This window comes from Panicum hallii, chromosome 2 (assembly GCF_002211085.1).
Source record: "Panicum hallii strain FIL2 chromosome 2, PHallii_v3.1, whole genome shotgun sequence".
NCBI lineage: Eukaryota > Viridiplantae > Streptophyta > Magnoliopsida > Poales > Poaceae > Panicum > Panicum hallii.
Genome location: NC_038043.1, coordinates 15022033 through 15044632, shown reverse-complemented (window position 1 = coordinate 15044632; position 22600 = coordinate 15022033). Strand labels below are relative to the sequence as shown.

The following is a 22600-nucleotide window of genomic DNA, read 5'->3' as shown; positions in this document are numbered from 1 at the left end:
GTACAACTCTGCGCGGTAATGGGCAGTGAAGCGCCACTATCGCGAGGATTACAACTAAAACCCACACTACTACACTAGCTATGAAAAGGGAATCATCAGAGTCTGGCGCCATGCGGAACTCCAACGGTGGCCTTAACCACAGGCAAGACTGGGTGCAGGATGAAACCCTACTCGATATCTTCGGGGACGTAGTCTGGGTCTTCCACTGTAAAAGTAAGAATGGGGTGAGTACAAACGTACTCAACAAGTCCAATCACACCCACGGAGGGGGGGTATATCAGGATTTAATGCACAGGACAATCCAAGGATAAGGTTATGGTTCATTTGCGGAAAACTCGGTTATATGCGGGGGTTTGTTTTAAAAGCATTTTCAAAATGAATTTTCCAATACCAAGGAACACACGGTATTGATCCACACAGATCCAAGATTTAAACTGCTACCGGACTCCCCGTCCGCCGTAGCACACGACACAACTGCCGGACACTTTTCCAAACAACTCGCACTAGCCCAACCATTCCCAGAGAGAAAACACTAGTTATGTGACCACACCGTAACTTGCCCAATACCGTGGGCACGGCTATTCGAATAGATTTTTATCTCTGCAGAGGTGTGCAACTTTACCCACAGGTGGGGTACCATAGCACGAACACCTTAGTGCCGGTGCAGATCCCATCAAAGCCCTTACCCACCTTAGCTAGACCTGGCTAGCCACCACGGGATCTGTCAAGGGGTCATTCGACCTATCACCGAGGTTTAACCGAGGCATAAGTCACACAGAGCTTATCCCGTCTCCTTGATCACCCGTTGCTCCCAGCTCTCCTGATGGCTATCAGACTAACTAGTGGGGTTAGGCTAAGCCGTTGCCCATATAACGGTCAAGTGGTTTGCACGACAGGAAGCTAGGTGAGACGACACATCAACTCGGTCCTTAGGGGTGACAAGATGGATATCTCCCTTCCTCGCTCAACCACACAGGTACGAGCACACCAACGGCAAGTCACATAGAAATGCCATCCATCCCGTCTGACTTGTCTTTCAAAACCACATTTTATCCCTTCCCACACACACACATTTTCTTTGTAAAACCAGGTAGACAAGGTATGGTTATCACAAACAAGGGTGGCTATCCTACCATGTTTTCAGCAAGCAAAACCATGCAATTTTATAAAACAGGCCACTGGGTTGTGTTTATAAAAACTAGGACAGAAACATGCATCAAAGGGTGGAGTTGAACTTGCCATCGTCAAACCCTTGTGGGAGGTCCTGATCGAAGCACTGTCCCTCGGGCTCGGGATCGCAGAACTGGTCCTCATTCGCCTGGTCACAGTCGGGACCTTCCTCGTTCACTCCGTGTCCTAAGGCGCAAACAAACAGACACACAATCAAGCGGAAGAACTAAAAGCTTTCATCGTTGAGCTTGAATCGGAAATAATTTAGTTACGGAGTTAGGGGTAATATTGTTGGGTGGTTTCTTAATGGCGTGGTTGAAACTATGCTAGAAAGGGCGTGGTAAAGTTTCAGGTCGATCGGAGGTTGTTTGGCGCATAAAATGACGAGGCGAAGGGGGTTTCAGGGGCTAAACAGGGGTCCAGGGGCTTATTCGTAACTTATCCGGAAAAGGGCAAGGACCTATTTGCGAATTCTAGAAATATTCAGGGTACGCTAAAGGGTGTCGAGTGTATTTAGGTTTATGTATTAGAGGGTTCAATTTAAATTAATAGAAAGAGCGAGGCTTCTTTTGCGAAAAGGGAGTGAATAGAGGGGTGTTCATGGGAAGGGGGGGTTTGGGTAATACAGGGAAGGGGAGGGGGCTCTGGGCAAAAAGCCCTTTCTTCCTCCTCTCCCCCGCATAGAACAGAGGAGGGAGGTGGGGGCTTCTGCGCCGGCCATCCCCGGCGGCCTGGGGCGCGGCGGTGGCTCGGGATGGGGGAAAAAGGGAGAGGGAGGGGAGGGGATTCGATTCCCGGCCTCACCTCGGGCCGGGGCGGCGCGAGGAGGCGTGGCCACGGGAGCAGGGGCGGTGGCGCTGGGCGGCTCGGCGGGGCGGCGCTGGAGCAAGGGAGGCGGGGGTCTGGGCGAGCGGCGGCGGTGGTGGGGTGCCGAGGATGCCCCTCGGCCCTATTTATAGGCGGCCGAGGCGGTGTGGAGGCGGGACCGCGTGGTGGCCGGTCTCCGGCTCGGCGGGCGCCATTGATGGCATCTTGGCCGCTTGCGGCCGTCGTGACGCGGTGGCGAGGGTCGAGGCGCCGCACGTGGGGGAGCGCTGTGCGGCCACAGGGGCGGGGAAGCGACGGGCGGCGCGGCGGGGTGGGACGCGGCAGCGGCGGGCGGCGCGGCGTCGCGGGGGAACACGCGTGCGCGTGCGCGTGCGGCGCGGCGAGGTGTGGGCCGGGGCGGGCTGCGAGCGACGGACGGCGCGGCGCGGCGCACGGCCACGCGTTGCGCGTGCGCGTGCGTCGTGACGCGGCCGGGCAGGGGCTCGCGCACGGCGCGGCAAGGGTGCGCAGCGCGGCAGGGGCTGGCACGCGGCCGGGGTGAACGGCGCACGGGCGCGCGCGTGCGCGACGCAGGAGGGGCCGGCCGGCGTTCAGGAGCAGGAGAAGGGGAGAAGAGAAGGGAGGAGAAGGGAGGAGGGGAAAAGGAAAAGAGAGAAAAGAAAGAGAGGGAAAAAGAGAAGAAAGAAGAAAGGAAAAAGGAGAGAGAGCAAGAGAGAGAGAAAGAAGGGAAGGGGGGGTTGCGTCGGCGCCGACCGCGGCGGTGACCGCGGCTGGTCGGCCACGCGCGCGGTATTCGCGCGAGGAGAGAGAGAAAAGAAAGGGAGTCGCGTCGGCGCTAATCACGGCGGGCGGTCACGCGTGGGTGACAAGCCACCGAGCGGTGCGGGACGGGACGGCGGTTGGCTCGCGTCGGCTGTCAGGATGGCGGAGAAACGTAGAGGGTTAGGGCTTGGGTTTGACGACGAATAAGTTTTTGATCGGAATACTTTAACGTATGGTTTAATTTGGAAATTTTCGGGGCGTCACACCAATTAAGTTAGGGATTTTCATCCCAACCTTCTCTATAAGTTAATAAAAGCCATAATCTTCTCTGGTTAATAGAGATTTGAAAACTAATATGGTGATAATCTTTTCCAAAAGCTCTGACCTTCTCTAGGTTAATGAAGATAGAAACCAATAAAGTTATAACCTTCTTCAAAAACTCTGACCTTATCTAGGTCAATGAAGGTAGAAAACCAATAAAATCATACCTTTCTCCAAAAACTCTGACCGTCAATGAAGGTAGAAAACCAATCAAATCATGACTTCTCTGTAACCAAGTATTGTAACTGCATTTTGGAAGGAAAATTATCCTCAAGAGAGGGATTAGTGAGTTGGTTTCACTATATTGAACCAACTTAGTTGGAGAATAAAGAGCTTAGAGTATGCTGATACACTAACAGATAAATAATAAGCGAAGTTATTTGAAACTGCAAATATAGAGATTAGTGAGAGGAAATTTCAGTAAATGAGATGAACATAGATTTTTAGATAATCGAAGGTGTCGCACATAATTGGAAAAATATTTTGGCAGGTCCTGCCAGCTTCGATGGTTTGTTTAATGATAAAAAATATCATTGCCAAGTTATGGAAAAGCTGCACCGTAGAGGCTGAGCAGCTTCGATCGCTAGTTTTCATAATAGAGAAGTCTCTGGTAAACATAAAAAAACCTTTGCTGCGATCTGCTGGTTAGTACAGTACAGTCCAAACTGCAGCCGGCCGATGTCGAAGGTCCGCAAAAGCATAAATTTTGCAGAATTATTATGGTTCAGGTGGAATACTTACTGATTTTTGGTCATAGTTCGGGCCTTTCACTTGGTCCAAGGGTTGCATACCTCGCTGACGCGAGCGATGGTGACGAGTGGGCAACTCACAGGACAAGCAAGTGTTGCTCTGCATGCCTCGTTTTACACTGATTAAACCGGCTCCTTGGATTGGGTTGCCGAAGGTGGCTGCATGTCTGCTTTTTGCTCCTCGTGCGAAGGTGCCTGCCAGCTTCGCGGCTTTTGCGAAGGTGGTGGCCGTGACTTCTTGCATGGCTTCTACGTGAATGATCGAAGGTGGCAACGAAAGTCCGTGGCCTGCATGCTTGTCTGGAACCTTCGTATGAGAAACCAGGTTAGTTAACAGTAGCTAATCGAAATAGCTAATCATGTGTGGAGCTGTCCCAGTAGTTGTCCGACTGGGACACGAGTCACGGCACGCGCCGCAACTGGGCCTGCACGGTGTCGCAGAACTGCTGATCCTGCAATCCTGGTGGACCTTGCTGTAGTCGTGCCGCAGGTGGACGTACGGCGATCCTCGCCGCGCCTCAGCACGGAGCGAAGGCTCTTGTTTTATCCTGCGGTGGGGTGCCCCATGCCGAGGATGGGGAAGTTTTCATCTTCTTCCAGGATCCACGTGGAGCCCGGGAACGGCTCACGGAAGAGGTCGCCGAGGGCGCCATCGCTGCTGGCCGCCGAAGATGTCGGAGTGGCTGAGGCGTTCAGCGCCGATTGCGGGCGTTTGACGGCGCGCGCGTAGGCAGGGGTGCTGGTGCCGCAGCTTTGGTGCAGCAACTTGTAGATCGGCAGCTTTGGGTCACCTTCGCAGGCTGAAGCGAAGGTCCCGGACATCCTCGCTCATGCGGAGGTAACGGACGGCCTCGGATGGACCAGCGAAGATGCCGACGATGTTCTTGTAGCTGCCTGTGTTCGAAGGCTGTTGAACTTGCATATGATTGATAAACTCGCTCGCCAACAGCTTCGCTTGTTATGAGCAGGGACTTGTCGTTGTAGCGACGTGCGGCTGCTCGAAGGTGATGTGGCCTCGTGGGCCATGTTAATTAGGACCAAATTTCGCTGCTTGCCTGCACGGGATGAGCTTGCTTGCATGTAGATTGCCGTTGTAGCAATATGCTTGCATGTAGCCTCGTGGGCCGTGTACATGTGGCGTTGCTTGGCTTCTGATTCTGCTCGTGAGCTTTTCCTTCGCTAGCTTGAAGTTTCTTTGATTGAATCTGATCTTCCTTGGGTTTTGGATTTTCATAATCAACTAGTGACCTTCGCTTGGTGCTTAGCCTGCAGCTTCGGCCTAGTTGTGGTTGGCACTTGGTGAATCAGGAACTAGTTTTGCCTTCGTGTTGCATGATGCTGCTGTACGAAGGTGATTGATGAGCACCTTGGTGAATCATGGTCTCTTGCATTTTTTCTTTGACCGGTTAGTAACCATCGTGGGTTGTACTTTTATTTTTTTTCATCAGCTCATCTCTCCATGCCGCGGCAGCGGCTTCGACGCCGATGTTGGCGCAGCTGACGACGCAGCCTGCCTCGAGCGAAGGTGGCGAGCACTTTCGCTTGGACCTGCATGGTCGCGAGTGTGGAGACATGCCCACGTGCCTCCAATGTGGTTTTGCCTGATGGTGTTTCCTCATGGATGCTCTGGTAGCTAGTTGCTGTTAGCTCTGGAACGAGCTGGAACGCCGGTGACCAGCGCAGGCGAGCTCGGAACGCCGGCGTGAGTGAAGATGGACACACACGAACACTTGGAACACAAGCACACGAGAGTTTTGTGCTGCCCAAAACCCGCAGCGTTTTTCTTGCTTGTTCTTCTCCTTTATTGAACACAAAGCAACAGACTCCGGTGATTATCCGCACATCACGCTAACGACGCGTCCATCCCCACGTCCATGATGTGCGTCCACCTCTAGCGCGAGCTATTCTCGCGGGCATGATGCGCATGGCAACCACACGTTGGTCCTCATGCGCATGACTAACAGAAAGCTTACATGCAAATCTAACTAACTCTAACAGACGCTAGGCTCATCTAACAAATCTCCTCCTGAGCCTTGCGTCTCCTCTACTTGATCTTGACGAGGCCGAGCTTGTCACGAAGTTCACAGAAACGCTCTCGCGGCAATGGCTTCGTCAGTATATCTGCCAGCTGCTCGGTAGTGCCAACTGAAGCAACATTCACCCTGTCCTCCTCGATGCACTCCCGAATGTAGTGATATCTTGTATCTATATGTTTGCTGCGATCATGAAAGACAGGATTTTTACTTAGCTGGATAGCTGATTGGCTGTCGATGTAGATCCTGACCGCCCCTTCAGACTTGCCCTTTAGTTCTGACAGAAGGCGAGTCAGCCAAACTCCCTGGCAGGCAGCTGTTGTGCACGCAATATACTCGGCTTCGCATGAACTGAGTGCAACAACCTTCTGCTTCTGACTCTGCCAGGTGATGATGTTCTTGCCATGGAAGAAAAGGACACCTGTGGTACTCTTGCGAGTGTCAACGTCTCCAGCATGATCAGAGTCGCTGAACCCAACAAGTTGAGCCTCCTTCTCCCTTGTGTAGACACAGCCGTAGTCAAGAGTTCCAGCAACATACCGCAACACTTTCTTCATGGCTGCCAAGTGCTCGGTGGTAGGTTTCTCCATGAACCGGCTAACATACCCCACCGAGAAAGCTAGATCCGGTCTCGTGTTCACCAGATATCGCAGCGAGCCCACCATGCTCCGGTAAGCAGTGGGATCAACGCCGGGCGCTGTGCTTGCCTTGCTCAGTTTCAGGCGTGGCTCCATTGGAATGCAGCTGGGATTGCAACCAAACAAGCCAGCATTCTCGAGTATCTTCGCTGCGTACGCCTTCTGACCCAGAGTGATGCCCCTCTCGGTCTGATTTACCTCCAGCCCAAGGTAGTAATGGAGCAGTCCCAGGTCACTCATTTGAAACGTGCCCTTCATCTGTGACTTGAACTTGTCGATGTTGCTTGAGCAGCCGCCAGTGATCACCAGATCGTCAACATAGACTCCCACAACAAGGCGGCGTGTACCCTCTCCTCGGAAGTACACGGCGTGCTCGGAGTCGCTCCTTCTAAACCCAAGTCCGATCAGCGAGCCATCCAGCTTGGCGTACCAGGCCCGTGGTGCTTGGCGCATTCTTAGAGCGCCTTGACGAGCCGGAGCACCTTCCCCTCATGTTCCTTGAGCACGAAACCGGGAGGCTGCTCGACGTAGACCTCCTCCTGCAGCTCCCCATTTAGGAATGCCGATTTGACGTCCATGTGATGCACTGGCCATCCTTCATTCGCGGCGTGCGCCAGGAGAAGACGCACGGACTCCAGACGTGCCACCGGCGCGAACACCTTGTCGAAATCCACGCCTTGACACTGCACGTAACCTTTCGCGACCAGCCGGGCTTTGTACTTGGAGATGATCCCGGCTGCGTCCTTCTTGGCCTTGTACACCCACTTGAGGCCGATCGGGCGCAAGTGATGCGGTGGATCTGCAAGCTCCCACGTCCCGTTCGCCTCGATCGCGGTCATTTCGTCGAGCATGGCAAGGCGCCAGCACTCATGTTGCTGTGCCTCGGCAAAAGTGGACGGCTCGGTGTCGCTTGCCAGCAAGAGATGCTCCTCCAGCTCCCGTTGTGCCAGTCCTGGCGGCGAGGTTGGCCCGAGCACGTTATCGAGTCTCCTGAAGCGAAGAGGAGCGTCGTCATGATCGGCGTCCAGGTCCACGTCCCCAGCGCTAGGGGGCGTGGCAAACTGCACTTGCTGCCCAGCGACGTGCGCTGGTGTCCACGGCGACGCCGGTGCTGGCGCTGCTGCGGAGGAAGGAGGCGCGGGCGATGCCCATGCGGCAGCAGGTGTTGGCGAGCGTGCAGGAGACGTCGTGTGGGCTGGCGATGTAGCGGTTGCTGTTGTCGTCACTGTGACGACACCAGGGGACTCCTCCAGCTCCTCCTCGATGGCGAAGTCGCCGCTCGTATCTCCCAGCTCCCCGGTCCAGCTCCACTGGCCGCCCTCGTCGAACAAGACGTCGCGGCTGATGTGTACATGACGCGTTGTCGGGTCGAAGAGGCGGTAAGCCTTGGAGCCAGGCTCATACCCGAAGAAGATGGTGCGCCGGCTTCGATCATCGAGCTTCCTCAACCCCGGCGTCGTGATCTTCATGTGTGCGATGCACCCGAACATTCTCAGGTGGTGGACGCCGGGCGGACTCCCAGTCCAGAGCTCGTAGGGGGTCTTGCCTCCCACGCTCTTGGAGAAAGAGTGGTTCAGCAGATATACTGCCGTCGTGACCGCCTCCCCCCAGAACACGCCTGGCAGCTCCTTGGCCTTTAGCATGGATCTCGCCGTGCCCACGACGGCTTGATTTCGGCGCTCGACGACTCCATTTTGCTGGGGAGAATACGGAGCCGTGAGTTGACGCTGCACTCCCAGCGTGGCACAGTACTCCTGGAAGTGGCTGGCCAGGAATTCTCCCCCCCAATCGGTATGGAGGGCGAGCAGTGGCTTGCCGGTCTTGCGCTCCGCTGCGGCCTGGATGCGCTGGATGGCAGTGGCCGCTCCGTCCTTGCTGGGCAGCAGGGCTAGCCACATGTAACGTGAATAATCATCAACGAGGAGTAGGAAATACCGGTTACCACTAGGTGTTGGAGGCGAGATCGGTCCGCAGAGGTCGCCGTGGAGAAGTTGGAGGACTTCGGTGGAGCGCCCCAGGGCACGCGAAGGGAATGGCGTCCGCTTATGCTTCCCTGCCAGGCAGGCGTCGCACAGCTGGTCGGGCTGATCCAGCAACGGCATCCCGCGCACCAGCTCCTCCCTGCCCATCTTCCTGAGCGCACCGAAGTTGACATGCCCGAAGCGAGCATGCCACAGCCAGGCGTCTTCCTTGGCATGCGCTGCCCAGCACACCAGCCGGGCGATGGTCACCTCCAGTACATAGAGCCGGCTTGGGCCCCTGTGCACCTTGGCGAGCAGACGACACTCCTCGTCGAAGACTCGCATCATCCCTTCCTCGATGAGCACCTTGAAGCCCACTTCGTCGAGCTGGCCGACGCTAATGATGTTGGTGGTGAGGCGTGGGATGAAGTAGACGTTCCCGAGGCTGCGGTGCTCCCCGTTCTTGCAGGAGAAGAGGATGGTTCCGCGGCCCTCGATCCGGACGACGGAGCCATCGCCGAAACGCACCGTCCCGACGACGCCTGTGTCCAGGTCGGAGAACGCGTCACGGAACCCGATCATGTGGTTGGTGGCTCCGGTGTCCAGGACCCATCGCTTCAGGTCCCGGTCCTCCGAAACGTCGATGGCGGCGAAGACCTTGGCCTCCACGATCTCAACGCGAGTCGGAGGTGGTGGTGCAAGGGAGTCATCGACGCCTGCGTCGAGCACTAACGGGAGCGGTGTGGAGTTAGGCAACTCCATGGCTAGGCCGCTCTCGTCCATAGTCCCGTATGCGAACATGAGGGTGGCCTCGTCCTCCTGGGTCGCGTAGGCCTCCTCCTTCACCTTCAGTTTGCCACGACAATCTTTGGCCCAGTGTCCCTTTTTGCCGCAGCGCCTGCATTCATCATCCTGGCTGGCCCGGCCCGAGTAGCTGCGTCCCTCAGGAGTGCCCTTTCCTCCCCGGCCGCGCGGCTTGCCACGGCGCTTGCCCCGGCCACCGGAGTTCGCTCCTCCGCGGCCAGAGTCTCCGTCCTTCTGCTTGTAGCGGTCCAGCCACTGCTCCTCCGTGAGCAGCAGTTTGCCGCCCGAGACTTGGGGCGACGGTGGTGGTGGCGGCGTGTCAACCTCATCGGCTGCCCGGAGCGTGCCGGTGACCTCCTCGATCGTCAACGTAGAGATGTCAACGAAGGATTCCATGGATATGATGAGTTGCTTGTACCTGGGACGCGCCACTCGCAAGTACTTTGCCACCACCTTGGCCTCCGGCTCCGGATCGCCAAGCACCTCGAGGCGCTGCACGATCCCATTCAGGCGGTGCGCAAAGTCCTCGATCGGTTCTCCATCGCGAAGAGTGATCGTTTCGTACTCAGTGCGGAGGTTCTGCGTAGTCGCTTTGCGCCGCCTCGCGTCACCGATCCGGAGGGTCTTGATGGCCTCCCATGCGCCCTTCGCCGAGTCCTTGACGGCGAGCGTGGACACCATCTCCATGGGAACGGCGCTGCAGATGGCCTCCAAAGCAGTGCGGTCGTCGTGGTACTCGTCGTCTCCGGTGTCAACGACGTCCCACAAGTGGCGCGCCTGGAGCTTCAGCTTCATGAGAAGAGCCCACTCGTTGTAGTTCGTCTTCGTCAGCTGGGGCCAATGGCCGGAGCTGCCGGTCTCACGAATCACGCGCTCGACGACGACTTCGCGCGGATGGCGCGACTCGCGCCGGTACTGGGGTCGGGCGTCGCGCGTGCGCGAACGGTGCGGCGGGGAACGGCTCGGCGACGGCGTGCATTGCATGGCCTTCCCTTTGGGCGATGCTGGTGGCGTCTTGTTGCCAGACAACTCAACCTTGGGCGGGGAACGGCCACGGCGCGGCGGGGACGCCATTGGAGCGCGACGGAACGAGCGGCCTGGCTCTGATGCCAAATGTTAGCTCTGGAACAAGCTGGAACGCCGGTGACCAGCGCAGGCGAGCTCGGAACGCCGGCGTGAGTGAAGATGGACACACACGAACACTTGGAACACAAGCACACGAGAGTTTTGTGCTGCCCAAAACCCGCAGCGTTTTTCTTGCTTGTTCTTCTCCTTTATTGAACACAAAGCAACAGACTCCGGTGATTATCCGCACATCACGCTAACGACGCGTCCATCCCCACGTCCATGATGTGCGTCCACCTCTAGCGCGAGCTATTCTCGCGGGCATGATGCGCATGGCAACCACACGTCGGTCCTCATGCGCATGACTAACAGAAAGCTTACATGCAAATCTAACTAACTCTAACAGACGCTAGGCTCATCTAACAGTTGCATCATTTTGAACCTGCGATCACTGCTCCTATACTAGCTTCCGATAATGCCCATAAATCCCTGGTCGGAGGTGAAGCTGATAGATTCTTTTTCGCTTAAAAGTGATGAGAGACCAGCAACAGCCAACATTCACTAGCAGCTTTCTTATCTATAAACATCTTGGCTTCATAAAAACCAGCAGCATGGTCACCTTCGACGGGTTCTTGCCTCGTTCGAAGGTGCTGGATGTGTTCTTGGCTTCTTGCCTCTCGGCATCCGAAGGTGTGTGCAGGTGATTGATCGAGGGTGAAAGATGATATCGGGTGCTTTAGTTCTTGGCACTTGGCACCTTCGCCTTGTGAGAATGCTATCATCAGCGGCTGGCTGCCTTAATGCCCGGCGGCTTTGCATACATACGGAGGTCACATCAGTGGTATTGCTGCTGAGTTGCCGAAACTGCTGGATGCATGGGAAAGGAGTGCACAGTCGAAGGTGAGGCTGCTCAGCTGCACTAAGCTTCGCTCTTATTTTTCTCTTGATCTCAATCTGTCTTAATCCCACGGTGGGCGCCAGCTCTTGGGGTGGCGCCCGGAACCGGCGATAGATGAGATAGAGTGAGAGAGAGAGAGCAAACTAAGTGAGCAAGTGAGTAAATTGGTAAAAATTCCCTCCTCCAAACCTTAGGGTTTTATTTATAAGAAGGATAAGCCGGTTATTTATATTTATTCTATTGGTAGGGTCAAGTATTATAGGTTGGTCTCTAGGATTTATAAAGAAATAACTGGAACTTACAAATAGGTTCCCGGATGCTGCAGCTGAGTCCCTACACCTCATAAACAAATCTTTAGACCCCATAACTTAGCCTCTTTTACACAAAGAGAGTCCCTAGCCTTAGGTGATGGCATAAGGCGCACCCCCGACACCTTGTATCGAAAGAATTACAGGTTTTTAGTAAGCCTGTAACTTATTTACCATTGGAAGTTTTTATGACTATGGGACAAGGATGTTTCAATTTTCGGAGCTGTAATATTTTGCGAATTGTTGTGATGCATCTCAATTCCGTGGTTTTGTGCCAATGGTAGAGCTGATGGTGTTGTTTCATAAGAGAGAACTGTTATTCAGCAGAAACTTGTGTGCCCTCTTACCATTCTCTTATGTTTAACCCTTGACCTTGCATTGTGGGAGACCATTGAGAGCCACGAGTATCCTGCTCAATTCAGAAAAGCTTGTCATTTTGTTGTCTATTTGGCCATGATGGTATTTTGTGGAAGTAGCAAGGTCTATGCATACAAGGTTCTCAATTCGTGCAAAATCTGATCTCTTCTTGAGTAAGGACTGTAAGGTAATCATGTTTCAAAACATGCCAGATGCCACCAACATAAACATGTCTCTGTTCATGAATCAGTCGCTTGACTGTTTGATCAACTCTCTTTCATATACATGTATGCAACTCCTTTGGACGGTTCAGGAAACCATTATTGAAGATCCAATCTAATAGTGAGCAGTCACTGCTCACTGCTTCCTCCGTTCCAAATTGTAGATCGTTTTGGCAAATCTAGATACATTAATTCTACTATGCATCTAAATATAAGCAAAATCTATGTATAGATACATAGCAAAATCTATGTACGTATATTTGTTAAAACGAACTATAATTTGGAATGGAGGAAGTACATCTGAGATGCTGCTTGTGCAGCGTACTGAATGAAGTGCCTGATGAGCATGAGCCTGCTATGTCTAGTGCAGGTTGCAGAGTCACGAGTCCCTTGCTGAAAGTGCAGCATGGTGTGGTCACAGGACTCAGCAGCGCATCCTGGAAGACAAGGAGATCCCACCTGATCCAGCTGAAATATTCAATTGCCACGCCATTATGAGTTTCTGATATCCAAAAGACAAATGCTGTAAGTATTCCACTATTTTTTTTCTTGGTTTGCAAGTTGGCCTGTCTGCATTAATTACAAATCATCCTTAGTGCTGCACCTGCATATTTGGACTTTGGTTCAGCTCAAGCTTCTTTTCTGATGTAACCTGCAACTGGCAAGGCTTCTAGTCCTATATAGAAGACATAAAGTCAACTTATGATGAACGATTCAAAGGAAAAAAAATTTGGTATAAACTCGAACATTGAGTTATAAAAGGCTTTGCTCGCCTGTTGCATATGCCAAAAAGAGCTGCTGATTGCTTACAGTTACACTTCGCAATCAACACGGTACAGTAGCAACGCAGTGTGCATTAGTGTCAAGGAGACTTGTGATCAGCAAGGTTCCGCAGAGCACGGAGCACTCCAACAAATCCATGCCTCCATATATGCTTCCCGCCACACCAGACTACAACACTAGCGGCATGGATATGCCTAAACTGGTGCTGCAAGCTGCATCGCATTGATCGCGCATTCGTCGATGTATTGGTGTGGGTGGCTGTGCCCCCCATGAGCATGATGGAAATCGTCTACCTTAGAGACTTGGACCACGCAGCATCATGAAGATTTGGCGCAGCTTGTCTGGCCTGGTAACAACAAGCACATCGCCTTCAGGGATGAGGCCCTGCGTGGGAGGCTGATACTGATATGGAGGGAGGCTTCACGTACTGCATTTCGTTCGGTCGTCTCATGCGGCTTGTGAGAGCCGTCCTTTGCTCCTTTCCCTTTGGGCGATATCCCACGGACTCCACACATTTTCTTTGCTCTTTTCCTGTTCTGGATGACTAAGTCTTGGGGTTCCACTGTTCTAGTGTAGTCGTGCACAGTCAGCTACCCCCCCCCCTTTTTCTCCTGATGAGAATGGCTTGTTTAGCAGCAGCAGCAGTACTTAGCACAGTAGATTATCGTCTAACCTTGTGTTTTTCGAGAAGGTAGTAGTAGATTAGTAGATTATCTTTTCTTATTTGTTGTCCCTTTCAACAACCCAATGTCGAAGCAAAGTGGGAAGACATGCCGTTGCATCCGGCCAAATGCATGGTGTACTACATCGAGAAGTGGAGCTGTCTGCTCTGCAGGAGAAGGAAAACTAATTCCATCCAAGTAAACAAATCATCTTGATACATTGAAGAGCTAAACTAATCTCCTGTTCTAACGGTATTGCTGCAATCTCGATGCTACTTCTGATCAGGCGAGCGGTTTAGATACGATATATTGGTATAGCCATCAGCCTCCATCCACATGTGAATGTGATAGATGGCTGCCATGTGCATTGCAATACTTTTCTGACAGCTACAAATATCTGTTCTTTTGACCGGACTCACACTGCATGCAATGCAAGGAATCGAAGATCAAAGAATTGCTTGGTCTGGGTTGTTTGCTACTGACTGGTTTGTTTGTTAAGGGAATCAATCAGTCAGCTGTGGATGATCAGATCAGGAGGAGGAGCCCTGACCTACCATGCTGCTGCTGCTCAGACTCTGCTCTTCATAGAGGTCACATGGGTGCTGGTGGAACCTTCTGATGGCTTATGCAGGGGAAAAGGAAAAGATATATGGTGTGCTTGCAGCAGCAATAGCAGGAGCATGTGCTGGCCAGCCAGCCAGTCTAGCTGGTGCAGCACATAGGTCTCTTGCTTCTGCCCTGAAAATGCATTGCAATTGCAAGATTATTGGTGGTGGCCTCAGCCTGGGCACACCTCTCCTCTATCGTGTGTCCTGTCCTTGCCCGCGCCTTGATAGCCTTGCTTTCCCATAGCAATTGCCTTGGGTCGCCAGTTTGCCACCACCACTCTTTTCTCGTATGCTAGTGGCATCCCAAATACTAGTACTATCCAAAACATTTTAATCCCATCCCTAGGCAATTAGGCATGCTAGAGAATTCTTCATTCCCATGACAGTTCCTAACTGTAACTGACAGAAGCCGTAGATTTGGCGTAAAAGCCAATGAGCAGTCAGTCAGAACTCAGCAGTGAAATGAAGCAGTTAGCACCGAGCATCCGAATAGATCTGACCTTTTGCAGTAGATGTTACCCTGAATTTTTTTGATACTCTTGTTACCCTAAATTGAGTAACCACCAGGCACCAGGGACTACTACTAGTACCATCAAATGAATGGCACATCATGATTCCGGCCAGAATAAAAGGTAGACAAAGGCGCTGGAAAGGTAAAGATGGAGACAAACATCAGATCTCGCACACCACCTTACCACCCAGAGAATTTCTTGGCCAGCAGTATTATTACTTGATGCTTAGGTAGCCCAAGCTAGCACTGCTATGGATACTGTCAAGAAAGACGTATGATAAAAACTGTTCTTTTTCTTTAACTTATTGCCACGTCTCTTTTTTTTCTTCTACTTATTACCACCGTCAATCTGCGAAAAATCTCTGCATTAGTGCACATAGTAACAGTACCGGCAGGAATCCATATGGTACATCTTACTTATTAGACTTTAGTTATTAGCTCCTGTTTAGCAGTCAAGGGGCCGGTCCTCTAGGGAATGTAGATGGCGTATCTCTTTCATCCTGAATGCTCATCAATAAATTTTTATTTTCAGGAAAATTAGAGGACCATACATCGTAGACTCTTGACTGAAACACACATGATATATACATGTAGATATCATCATGTCCAATAAATAACTGGAAAAACCGAAGCAATGAGCGTCAACTGTTGATGAATGCTGCTAATCATTGTTGCAGGTACTGATGAGGCAAATGAAAGTTAGGCTGCACCTTTCAGGCTCAACCGGATACTGGGATCCAGTCCAGTGGGGCAAATGAATCATCATCATCATCACACCTGCAAGCGCAAGCCTCCTCTTTGCACCGTCCATATGAAGAGACTCCCAGCTACATATGTTGTTCTCAAGCAGCACCTAGAGAGCGTCAGTTTTGTTTCCTGTCAAAATCTAATGAAGTCTCTAGGTAACCGACAATCATGTCCGCTGTGTTTTCCCTAATCTCCTTGCTTAAGCTGCATATTTTACCGGGCAAGTCCATGCTTCAACTTTTTTTCTTTTGGAAATGTCACCTTGGAAATCTCATTTACACAGCAGGTTTTCTCATTCGTACTGCAGGCGGTGGTTGTCATTGGTCTGCTCTTTGCTGTGCAGTTGGCATCACTGCATATATCCTGCAATGCTTCAACGGCACGCCTTGGAGGTATGGACAGTGTGGTCTTCACGGATGAACACCATGAATGCACTGTTGGTCAGTAGCAGCTCCCCTGCCCGCTCGCTGGCCCGTGCATTCAATGCTTCCAACCATAAACAAGAATTACAGTACAGACGATTAGCAGTAACTCACACAGCTAATCCCTGCACACACCACATCGTTAGTTAGATTAGATTTTACTGTGCCCAGCAACCAGGCTGTCAGGAACGGCGGAAGTTTCCCTCCTACTCAACTGAATCCAACCAGCCAATTCTTCACCGGTCTTGGTTGCCTTCAGGCTTCAGTCCTTCACGCCACCAGATGCCAAAATTGTTGTGGTACACGTACACGCGCAGAGAGAGAGAGAGAGAGAGAGAGAGAGATGGGGCACATGGGCTGCCGCTGAGAACAGAAGAGGGGGGAGAGAGAGAATGGGTTGCAATGGCTGGTCTGGTTCTGGTCCCAGCAAGCACAAGCGGTAGGCCATGGCAGTGCAATCCAACCATATTTTGTCTGTCAGTCTCCCCCATCTCTCTCTCCGTGAGGTTGAGAGCTACCCGCCTTCTGTAATTGCAACTATCAGGATCATTATTGACTCGTCACCTCACCTTAATCTCCATGGTAAGCTCCCAGTTTTATTTATTTTAACAAAAGAGAGGCAAAGTCATATGCAGCACCGTGCCAACTTGCCAAGCCTCTCCTCTGTTCTCAGTTTCTCACTGATTCTCTAGTCTTCCTCACAAGGCTGCCTCCCCTTCCCTCCCTCCCGGCCATAGGAACAGGAAACGGGAGGAGGGCGCCGGAAATCTTGGCATCCTGCTACCTGGAGGCCGGAGCTTTGGCAGTGAGTGAGAGTGAGAGGCAGCACTGGTGGCTGGCCTTCTTGATCGGTTGATGCTCACCGTCAGGGAGGCACGAGCGTCTCCCTCTCCCGGGAGGGTCTCCGGTGAGGCCCCCCACCTCCTCCTCCGGGAAATGCGGCGGGACAGTCAGAGATGACGCCTTCTTCTTCTTGACCTGCTACCTGCTACTACCAAGGGGGCAGCCTCCTGCATTTCCGGATTCCCTTGTGGCCTCCTCTGCTTGCTACCTCTTTCTTGAGGCCGCAACGGCAAGAGGGGAAGGGGAATCGGAGGATGCCGGCCAAGTACCTGGGGGCGTTGGCGGATGACAGGCGCCCGGACTTCCACCGCCAGGTGGGCTGCGTCACCGGGATCTTGCAGGCCTTCGACCGCCGCCACCCGCTCGCCTCCTCCCACAAGAGGCTCCTTCCCCCAACAGGTTCGCTCCCCTTGCTCTGCCTTCTCTTCTCTTGCCGCCTTCTCCGTTCTGCAACTGCAGCAATCTAGCTTCTGTGTGCTTCAAGCCGTGATCTGTGCCTTGGATGCGGCCTATTTCAATTCAACCCCGGTCTCTTCGCCTTGCGATCCCTACTTGGAATGCGGGCAGCAAAGAACTCAGCTTTTTCAAGACTTAGATCAGGTCCTGGTTTGTGATTTCAGCATGGATAAACAAATGGTACAAATTACCCGACAGGTTCAGTCCCTGCAGATGCATGCTCCAGACTTTGGTGTTCGTTCCAATCAACCTGCAATGAGTTCTGCTAGGTGCTGTTGATAACTGGTAAGGTACCACGTTTTTGGGCGAAGATGTTGGGTTGGCTGCAACTGATGATGAACGAAAAGTTGGTGCTGGCTGCTGACACACCAAGAAGCGTCCTTTCACATCCATTAACTATCTTCAAATCAGCCATGGCCACTGACAGAAACTAGCCCTTGGAGACTAGGAACCTTGCTTCAGATAAGAAAATTGTGCCTGAGAGAAGGTGGCACTGGAACCTGGCTGTACGCACTATCCATTAGATCAAAGGAAAAAAATTATTTCCCCAAATTTGCTCCTTTAATTTGGCAGTGATGCTGACACTTCGTTTTTTTTCTATATCATGTGACTAATGTCTTCCTATTTCCCTTTTGTTGTAACAACTGCCATGCTTGCTTCTTTTGTCTGGCTCAGCACTGAGAATCATTTCACTTCCTGCAGCAGGCCATGCGCTGTCCAGCAGCCCAAGTGTAGGGGGAGACTGCACAAGATTTTCACCCCAGGTTGTCCTTGTGAGTTTCCGAATTTTGCATATGCAGCAGAGTAGTTACACCTGTGTTTTTTTAACTGACATCCAAATCCTGATTGAGTTACTGAAACTGCATTCAGGAGAAGAACTCGAGCAAAACTTGGGCTGAAAACCAGAGGACACCAGCAGCAGAAATGTCGCAGACCTCATATTCATCGTCACCATCTTCGTCATTCTCCTCTCTTGATGGAAACAGGTCAACTCAACAGGACCTATCGTCCACTGACCGAATGCTATTTCCAGAGAGGTCTTTCAAGTGCTCGCCGATGCTCAAGAGCTCTTTTGACAGTGAGAATGGACTCAACTACCCTGATGATGTGCTTATCAAGCCTGATAATATGACTGCAGCTCAATCCAGCCTGCCAACTCTCGGTATAAAAAATCTTGTGAAGGATTCAATCTACAAGGACAGCGGTGACTCGTCAGTCAGAGTTTTCAACGGGGATGAAGTAAAAGATCACCCATTCAACTTTGGAGATCCACCCAGGCAATTGGATGGGCCTCCTCGCAACAGTACACAAGGAAAAAGCAAGGGTCTCATGGACATCAACGAATCTCTTCGAGTGCTAGCCAAGCTCAGGGAAGCCTCTTGGGCTCCATCTGAATCAGGCCATCATGCAAGACTTTCATGTGATGCTCCTCGGTTCTCATACGATGATGGGAAGGAGGCAGCATCAAGAATGAGGGAGGTACCAAGGTTGTCACTGGACATCAAGGAAGGTCACCTTTGGAATCGTGAATTGAACTCTCGATCGAAGCCAATCTTGAGTTCCTCAGACAGAAGCAGCAGCAACGGTACTGGGTCCAATGCAGGCCTGGAGACTCAGCAGGAACAGCCTGCCTGCAAGCGGCTTCCTAGTGTTGTTGCAAAGCTCATGGGATTGGAGGAGTTGCCTGAGCATAATGAAAGTACAGCATCATCGCAGGCATGCAAAACAGTCAAAGAGAGCAAGCAAGAGACCATGTTGAATCCCTTGAGCATCTCATCCCACAACGAGTCCGCTCCTCGACAACAAAGGAATCAGGATTCAACAGTAAGAAATTTACCTAACTCTAAGTTTCCTGTTGAAACTGCACCGTGGAAGCAACAAGAAAGAATTGTCCTACCTCGAAAACTACCAAAGGGATCAAAAGGAGCCCATGGAAGAGAACCTGTTACATCAGTCTTCAGCGACATAGAGAAGCGGCTCAAGGACCTTGATTTTCAGCAATCGAACAAGGACCTTAGAGCCCTTAAACAGATCTTGGATTCTATGCAAGCAAAAGGACTGTTGGAAAACAAGAAACGGGAGGAAGCATCCATGTCAAAGCTATATGATGGAAACCATGATGACCAAGAGATGGTCAATCTGAACGTGACAATGAACAGTAACACCAACTCCATATGGGTGCCTGAAGAGAGCAATGCAGAAAGCTCTTTCAAATCGCCTATTGTGATCATGAAGCCTACGAAATCTGCAAACCTTTTCAGCGAAGTGGATTCTTCTGTCATTCCATTAGGGGGTTCGTCTGACCTTCCACATCTGCAAACAGGCAATAGCACTGATAAAAGGAAAGCTTCAGTGATCAATAGGACAGCTAAAGAGCAGCATGCGAAATGGAGTCCTAGAGTCCCTACTTCTCAATCCCTTGTTTCTTATGATAGGAAATCAAATGGAAAGAATGAAGATAGCAGTAACAAGCAAAAGTTTAGTTCACTGCTGGTTACTGAGAGCTCATCCAGAAGACAGCAGCTGCCAAGAGACAGTAGCACAAATTTGCAAAAGAATAAAAATTCCACTAGCCCAAGATTACTACAGAGAAAACTTGATTCAGAGCGGAGGGCTAGACCACCTATTTCTTCTGCTGAGTCAAACAAAAGCCAAAGGCAATCTGGAGATAGGAATAATTTGGACACCGTGTCACCCCGAAGCAAATTCAGAAGGAAACCTGTGCGTGCACAAGAAGTTAATGATGGCATGCCCAATGGATTGAATAACAGGACAGGGAGCCTGAATCAGCAAGGCAATGATATGTCCACAAGGTCAGATGGCAATATGTGTGTTGCTTCGGAGGTGGATATAGTAGTTATAAGCAGAGACAGGTCTACAGAAGTGAATGTTTCTAACTTTGAGCAAGGCAATGGAACTCCATCAGGAAGGAATCCGCAAAAAGTGGTAGGGTTTTCTTCGAATTATGCCTTTATTCTAAAGCGTCACTACTTTTAAGATGAAAATATCATTTCCAACACTTAACTATTCTGACCGAATAATAGTATAGAAATATTGGCTGGTTTTGGTCTTCTGGAAATCTCTCTCCTTGGCTAGTTGAGTCAGGAAACAATAATGACAAATTAAATCATACAATGTACAATACTGCATGTCTAATTTTTATGGTTTGCATCTTTTCTTTAGAAAACCTCATATGATGCAAGCAAGGATGTGTCAACTATAGACCCTTCCACTGCTATCTCTGAACGGCCAAGTCCAGTTTCTGTGTTGGACTCTTCGTTTGATCAGGAGGATTTGTTTCCTACCAGCGGGATTTCAACTTCACTTACTGCTGGTAAGATCAGCTTTCTACCACTCTCCAAACTCTTGGTGTTAACCATAGCAACTGGAAGCTCAAATATGATTTTTGTTTCACTTCGCTATAGTTTTAATTTACTTTTCATCCATTCTGAATTGTTTGTTGCACTTTCGAAGCAACATTTGAACCAAAAGTTTTATGTGTACTCCATTTTGTACACCCCCAATGCATATTCTGATTCCACAGTAAGTTACTGTGGACAAATGATGCCAAAATTCATAGGTGACAGTGCATCCTGGCACAGTAAGCAAGTTTAATCATATGGGTTTTGTGGTACATGCTTCTAGTGCACTCCATGTTGGCTTGAGTAATGTTGCATAATTAATAAGTACTACAACCTTTACATTTGTCTCTAGGATGGAAAGGATGCAAGTGGCTACTGAAGCAAAAGTTCTTTTCTTTGCAATTGGCACCTACCAATTCGATATTCTTCTGTATCCTTCACATCATGGCTTACTCAGTATCTGAAGCACACTATAATGCATATTGTATCAGTCCTCAAGTATTTGGCAGTGTAAATTTTCAGTGATATTGCCCCATCTTTGCTTCATAAACCCACACTATAAGTTTTTACTACCACTGCATCAATATTCATGGACTTTTATGCAGTTCATCAAATCATCAATGATCTCTAAATAAATCAATCCCTTTCACTACAAATTCGTTGTCAAGTTTTTGCATAGGTTATAATAGATTCGCAAAATTTGACAATTGTGACTGAAATGTACATGATGGCAATATTGTTTGAGCTCTTTTCTGAATTCACTTCCTGATGTGCCAGAAAGATCAACTAGCGTGCATTATTGTTTGCTGAATTTTTTATTGCTGAGACTTACCCATTGACATGTTCCCTAAAACCTGCAGATGATGAGCGCCACACATCAGAGAAACCCTGGAAACCTTCTGATACAAACCCAAGAGAGGCTGCTATGCAATCCAAGAACAATAAGCTCGCTAATGTTGCTAGCTTGCTTGAGAAGCTCCAGCAGCTTAGCATCAACAAGGATGAGGATGCCCCACCGGTTGACCACATTGCTTTCTTGTGTGAGACAGAAAGCCCAGAGCACCGTTATGTGTCTGAGATACTACTGGCCTCAGGCCTTCTGATGAAAGACCTAGGGTCAGCACAGTCAGGTCTCCATGTCCACTCTTCTGGCTACCCAATCAACCCTGACCTGTTCCACGTGTTGGAGCAAAGAAAGGCAGGATGGGTCAGTAAACCTGATGGTATCCATCAGAGCAGAAGCGGTGTGAAGTCTGATCCTAAGAGAGCACATCGGAAGCTGATGTTCGACACTGTGAATGAGCTTCTCCTTCAGAAGTTTGAGCAGGAAACTGCAGTTTATTCAGTCAGCTCATTCACCAGAGCGAAGGATCTACCTACAAAAACTCTTAGTGGGCAGCACCTGGTGAAATTCATATCTTCAGGAATCGAAGACCTGGAGATGGAGCAATCACGCATCTGCCAGAAGGAAGGCAGCGTGATACCTGATGCAGAGATTCTGCAGAGGCTGCAGGGATGGACGAGCTTCCACAGGGAGCTCCCAGGGATGGTGCTGGAGATCGAAAGGTCGATATTTAAGGAGCTAGTCGACGAGGTGGTGCGTGGTGGGTCCACTGACAGCCCACAGATGAAGGCAGCAGGCAGGCGGAGAAGGCGGCTCTTTGCTTGACACGGTTTGGTTGACCATATCACCATTCATCAGGTTGTCGAAGTGGATGGACTTGATCTGTGAAGATGCAACTTTGTTTGCCATGAGAGCTTTCTTTCCTCTAAAGAGAGGAGGTATATAAGTTTCTGTATTAGCAGCGCAGATTGCAGAGACCTGGAATGGGCATTCATTTGTGCTATGTAGATACTATGTATACCAGTGCTTTTTGACTGTTTGTTTCATTGGGAAGATGCTATTTCAGTTGAAAATTACAACTACAGGTTCTTCCAGTACTCAACTTGTGAATGCCCCTTAGCCACTTTGTAATGTATCCCTGTCAGCCTCTCAGATGAGAGCTGCTACCCAACACTTCCATTAGTTTCAGCTCGTTTTGCCACCATTTAGGCCTGAGAAACAATTTGGGCCGATTCAAAGACCCACTG

At 50.7% G+C, this 22600-nt stretch overlaps 2 protein-coding genes across 6 annotated transcripts; one reads left to right on the top strand and one right to left on the bottom strand.

Annotated features, from left to right (window-relative positions):
- Window positions 1–5874: 5874 nt before the first annotated feature.
- Window positions 5875–6954, bottom strand: LOC112880905 (uncharacterized mitochondrial protein AtMg00810-like). The gene has a single exon (XM_025945636.1). The coding sequence runs from the start codon at window positions 6952–6954 to the stop codon at window positions 5875–5877; it is 1080 nt and encodes a 359-aa protein (XP_025801421.1).
- A 9291-nt stretch (window positions 6955–16245) lies between these two features.
- On the top strand, window positions 16246–22432 carry LOC112880580 (protein LONGIFOLIA 1-like). 5 transcript variants are annotated; one of them, XM_025945290.1, is made up of 5 exons: window positions 16246–17090; window positions 17850–17920; window positions 18018–20093; window positions 20331–20481; window positions 20862–21359. In XM_025945290.1, the coding sequence occupies exons 1-5, from the start codon at window positions 16946–16948 to the stop codon at window positions 21032–21034; spliced, it is 2616 nt and encodes an 871-aa protein (XP_025801075.1). In that variant the 5' UTR covers window positions 16246–16945; the 3' UTR covers window positions 21035–21359. The 5 variants fall into 5 exon arrangements, with proteins under 5 accessions (XP_025801075.1, XP_025801072.1, XP_025801071.1 ...); XM_025945287.1 differs by lacking the exon at window positions 20862–21359 and adding an exon at window positions 21370–22432 and having other exon boundaries at window positions 16251–17090; window positions 17853–17920; XM_025945286.1 differs by lacking the exon at window positions 20862–21359 and adding an exon at window positions 21370–22432 and having other exon boundaries at window positions 16251–17090.
- The last annotated feature ends 168 nt before the right edge of the window (window positions 22433–22600 follow it).

What these genes read in the sequence shown, in the direction of transcription:
- LOC112880905 (XM_025945636.1), bottom strand. Translation starts at nt 6,954, where the DNA reads ATGCGCCAAGCACCACGGGCCTGGTACGCCAAGCTGGATGGCTCGCTG.
- LOC112880580 (XM_025945286.1), top strand. Translation starts at nt 16,946, where the DNA reads ATGCCGGCCAAGTACCTGGGGGCGTTGGCGGATGACAGGCGCCCGGAC. An exon ending in GAAGGAATCCGCAAAAAGTG is followed by an intron (nt 20,094 to 20,330) that starts GTAGGGTTTTCT and finishes TCTTTTCTTTAG; the next exon opens with AAAACCTCATATGATGCAAG. An exon ending in TTCAACTTCACTTACTGCTG is followed by an intron (nt 20,482 to 21,369) that starts GTAAGATCAGCT and finishes TAAAACCTGCAG; the next exon opens with ATGATGAGCGCCACACATCA.